The 4,635-nt window shown below is 55.5% G+C and overlaps 1 protein-coding gene across 4 annotated transcripts in view; it reads right to left on the minus strand.

Annotated features, from left to right (window-relative positions):
- Positions 1-4,507, minus strand: part of OGDHL (oxoglutarate dehydrogenase-like) — a 34,624-nt gene extending 30,117 nt beyond the window's left edge. For 2 of the 4 annotated variants that reach the window (XM_011990963.1, XM_011990962.1), the window contains exon 1: positions 1,035-1,352. In XM_011990963.1, coding sequence (XP_011846353.1) covers positions 1,035-1,319 — 285 coding nt within the window. In that variant the 5' untranslated portion in view covers positions 1,320-1,352. Of the gene's footprint in view, positions 1-1,034; positions 1,353-4,466 lie in introns of those variants that run through there. The other 2 variants (XM_011990964.1, XM_011990965.1) reach the window with 2 other exon arrangements.
- Positions 4,508-4,635: the final 128 nt, after the last annotated feature.

Below are 4,635 nucleotides of genomic sequence, written 5' to 3' on the forward strand. Positions count from 1 at the left end.
GCGTGAACCCGGGAGGCGGAGCTTGCAGTAAGCTGAGATCCGGCCACTGCACTCCAGCCTGGGCGACAAAGCGAGATTCCGTCTCAAAAAAAAAAAAAAAAAGAAAAACAAAAAATTACACACACAGCCACTCCTGGACCCAACTATTCCACTTTGGGGAATTTATCCTACAGATGGCTGTGCAGGTGCAAGATGATGAAGGTGTAAGATGACGCGCTGCAGCACTGTTTGCCACAGCCAGAGACTAGAAATGAACCAGATGTCTGCCAGCAGGAATAGGGGTGGAACATACATGCAATGGAATATTACACAGCTGGACAGAGTGAACAATGAGGCTCTTTATGTACTGATGTGGAAAGATCTTGGAGATACATCACCAAGTGAAACAGCAGGGAGCAAAATAGTATGTGTTACAGGTTACTTTTGCATAAAGGGAAACAAATCCAGAGTTAACATTTGCAGTAAGTTTACCTAATGCAAGTCTTTGAAAGGATATAGAGGACACTAAGTTAGAGGACAGCAGGAACTGAGCAGACGAGGCTAGATTAGGAGGGAGCTTTCTGACTGTGCAACTTCTTATACCTTCTGGCTTTGGATCATATGACTGCACTGCTTTCCACTACAGGTGAAGGTGTCAGAGAGCAACTTCACTTTTCATCCTCCCATCTGATTTAATTTTTTTCTTTACCATCAGCAAGCGTTTATTCTATCAGATCAATACATACACAAACATGTATGTCCCTAATTACATACAAGGGGGCATATGGAGACAGCAGAGCATGACAAAGGGGCACGGCAGGGCTCAGGTGTGGCAGAGCAGGGCATGGCCAGGGCCTCTCCATCAAAACCACCGCCCACTGCCTGATCCAGCAACTGGAAAGCAACAGGCTTTGATGACTGAGGACCTAAGAGGCGAAGAAACCTGCCCAGGATCACACAGCAAGCAAGCTGCTTCTCCCCACTGCCCTGCCACAGCCTGGCCCCTGGGGGCTTCCCTCCCTTGCAGTGGCCCAGGGCAGGGTGGGGGTGCTGACCTTGTGGACACTCCGGGGATTTTCCAACCAGGCGAAGTACATCTCCTCCATGTAACTGGAGCTGCCTCCATCTTTGCTGCTTGGGAGGATGGCCGGTGGCCCGGAGGACCTGCTGCGCCAGCCAAACACTGGGACTTCATGTGCAGCCAGAAGCCTCACAGCCTGTGCCCCAAGACGGGATGGCAACAGCCTCAGCTGATTCATTCTGGACACAGGCAATGAAGGAGAGGCATAAACGACAGGACTAAGACAGGAAGAGGCTCTACCAAGCCACTGTCCGCTCATCAGCACTTGTCAATCCCACTGGGCAGATGGTGCCAGGCTAGGCAGTGATGAGACTGGGAATGTGACACTCTCCCAGCTCCCTGGGCTTACTGTCTGGTGGGAGCTCCCAGCTCAGTAAACTCCAATAGCCATCGAACAGCCCTGAGCCCCAGCACTGCTGTGCCCCACACATCCCAGACCACACTCCTTCCCTGATAGCCCCCAAAGCCTGGGCAGAGACATGAACCCAGGCCCTGCCTCAGGGAGCACTCAACCTAGGTCCTGGAGCCCACTCAGAGAGCCACAGGGCAGGTGCAGGGAGTACCACCAAGAAGGAGTGGGTCACAGGCCCACCACCCTAGAACCAGGGCAGGGAGTCCTCCAGGGGCCAGGTGTGTCGTGCATGGTCAGGGAAAAGCAGGGATAAAAACATCCAGTGAGCACAGGTGTCAGGGGATGATAGAGACACAGTATCTCAGGAGGTCTGTGGCTCTAGTCATTGCAACCAAAAGTGACCAGTGACTACCTGTGACTGTGATCCTGGCCCAGAGTGCCCTCTCTCCCAGGCCCAGCCAGAAGGATGGTGACACTAGGCCCAACAATGACCCCACTTCACTGCAGGAAGGGCTAAGGTCTGGAGGGGCATGAAGAGCAGAATGGAAGGCAGCCCCAGGCCCAGCACAGCCCTTGGACTGGAACTGCCCTCCCTGGCTCCCATACTCTGGACACCCTGAGAGCTTACACCCAGGACCAGTGCCACTCCAGACAGCTAACAGCCCAGGCAGCTACAGACTGGAAACCCACCCAGGCCGGGGGAACCAGGCCCTGCAGCTCATCTCACCTCACTCTGTTACCTGTGCCTTCCCAGGGAAAATACCTAATCTTGGTATTTTCAGTGATGGGCTTTCAGTGATGGGGGCTTCCTCCATTCCTCAGAGGGTAAGAGTTCTAAGAGCCTCTGCCAATCCTGAAGAACCCCCAACTCTCCCTATCCAGGCAGGTAAGGGGTTGATAGGGCCCGCTGAGGTCCCAGATCACCCCATACCCCTGCCACTTCATCCTACACATGATGCATAAAGTGGGACCTCTGTTCCCCACCCTACAACTGTAAACAGAACCCCCTCCTCTGCTCCAGCACAGCCACTGCCTGGACAGAGCAGCTCCCCGTCAACACCAGCTAATGCCCTCCTGCCCAGACTGCCCAGCTTGTAAGCTGGGTGCAAGAACCACCCCACCAGGGGTCGCCCACACAGGAGGAGTCCCCTACCCCTGGACAGCTCAGGCCCCAGAAAATGTGCATTCTGGGGTATAACTAGCTCCCAAGTACTGCCCAGGCCGGGCCCTGAGCCAATGCTCCTGGTCAGGTGTGCTCAGCCAACAGGCCACCTGTTGCACCCTTCTGCCTCACCCCTGCCATCAGCTCAACCATGTCACCAGGAACTCACTGGCTGGACTTTGCACAAAAGGTCAGGCCTCATCAGAGGGCAGGGCACAGCCCTCCCTCTAACTCACATAAGCCAGAGGAAAGGCGTAATGTCACCTTGATGGAGGGAGGACAGGCTCCTGGGGCAACCAGCAGCAAGCCTGAACAGAGAAAAATTTCAAAACAAAAAAGATTCCACTGTAGGGAGGAGGGAGGTGAGCTTGGGAGCCTCTGAGTGCCCTAAGTTTCCCTCCCACATGCTCAGCCCCTGAGGCTTCGGGCCATGTGGCCCAGCCCACCAGCCAGTGATGCCAAGCCCTAGAGTGCAGGGCACTCAGGGCCGGCTCCTCTGGAAGCAGGACCTCTCCAAGTGCCAGGCATGAGCTCTGGGGTCAGGCAGCCAGGGTCCCAACTCCTGTTCTGCCTCTGACCATCCCAGAGGACTGGGCAAACAGAAGTCTGTGCCAGCCCAGCTGGCCACTGGGCCCAGGAGCTCCTGAAGCATCAGGGAGACTCTTCTGGAGCATCAAAAAGAATCCAACAACCCAGGACGCTCTATCATCCCCAGTCTATGGCAAGGAAACTAGATATTAAGACCATCGTCATGGGAATAAACATAATAGGCACCATCAGGAGCACTGATTCTGGGACAGATACTGTGCTCATTTAATTCTTCTCAACATCCTATGGGGTGAGCACTCACATCAGTTTCACTTTATAAACAGAGAAACTGAGGTGCAAGAGGCTAAGCTGGAGAGTGACAGGGTTGTGTGTGGTTCCAGGGACTGTGCCCTGATCACTGCAGTCAAGATGTAAGCCAGATTTCTCTTAGCGATGCAATTCCCATCAGCTGAGTCAGAGCTGCTCCCTCTGCCAGCCCCAATCCCACCCCCACAGGGGAATGGGGCAGTTTGGGCCAGACAGGGACAAAGTCTGGCTGTGTCCAGAATGGCCTGGTGCAGGAACACTGTGTTTTATAAACACTAAGCAGTCGGGGTTGGCCACTGGACACTGCTGTGGCCTTGACCCAGCCTGGCAGGAGGGCAGCCTGCCACTCACCCCCACCTGCATCCCAGCAGGGCATGAGGGCTCAGTATCTAGAGCCAGAGCCCAAGCCAGCCCTGCTAGTTCCTGCCCATACAGTCAAAGACAGCAGCAAGGAGTGAGAGTCAGGTACCCTGTGCAACTCCCTGCCGAGTCCAGACTCCAGCAGAGTCGCCCTGGGTATCTCTTGGGGGTCTCTTCTCTTGAAGACACGGTCACACAGCATCCCCAATCCAATCTCAGAACCTCAACCCAACCCCAGAAAACTGCCGACACCATGCCCACTAAGACTCCCCTACACATGACCCTGTCTGGGGTGCCCTAGTGAGGACTGCTCCCTAATGCACCCATTGCAGAGATCAGTAAACAGAGGCCGGGAAGGGTTCTCCCCAGAGGGCCCTCCAAGCTGGGCAGCAGCAGAGCCTGGATTCTCTCAGCAGCAGGTCTACTCTGACCCCACTTTCTGAGAAGCGGATGAGCTTTGCTCAGCAACAAACCGCAACTCTAATTAGATGGGGCCTATTCCAAGACACTGGGGAGGGGATGCTAGCGCCTGCTTGAGCCAGGCGGCCCAAGGGCGTCAAAGGGGTCTCTCTGGTTCGGCGAATGCGTACTGCAGCCTGCTGTGGCCTCGGGATTACCCCGTCACCCTCCCACATCTCCCTAGGGGCGGAAGAAGCACTTTCCATGGTAGCAGCGACCTCAGGCCATGCCGCCCTCTCTCGGGACTCAGTTTTCTCATCTGTGATTGGAGACCGCGGTTAAAATCGTCTATTAGGGTCCTTGGACGTCCGAAGCTGCCTACGGGTCCCGCCAGGCGCAGAGCGCTGACCCTCCCCAACCCCGGCACAGCTCCCGCAGCCCTGGGCC

Source organism: Mandrillus leucophaeus, unplaced genomic scaffold (assembly GCF_000951045.1).
Source record: "Mandrillus leucophaeus isolate KB7577 unplaced genomic scaffold, Mleu.le_1.0 Scaffold388, whole genome shotgun sequence".
Classification (NCBI taxonomy): domain Eukaryota; kingdom Metazoa; phylum Chordata; class Mammalia; order Primates; family Cercopithecidae; genus Mandrillus; species Mandrillus leucophaeus.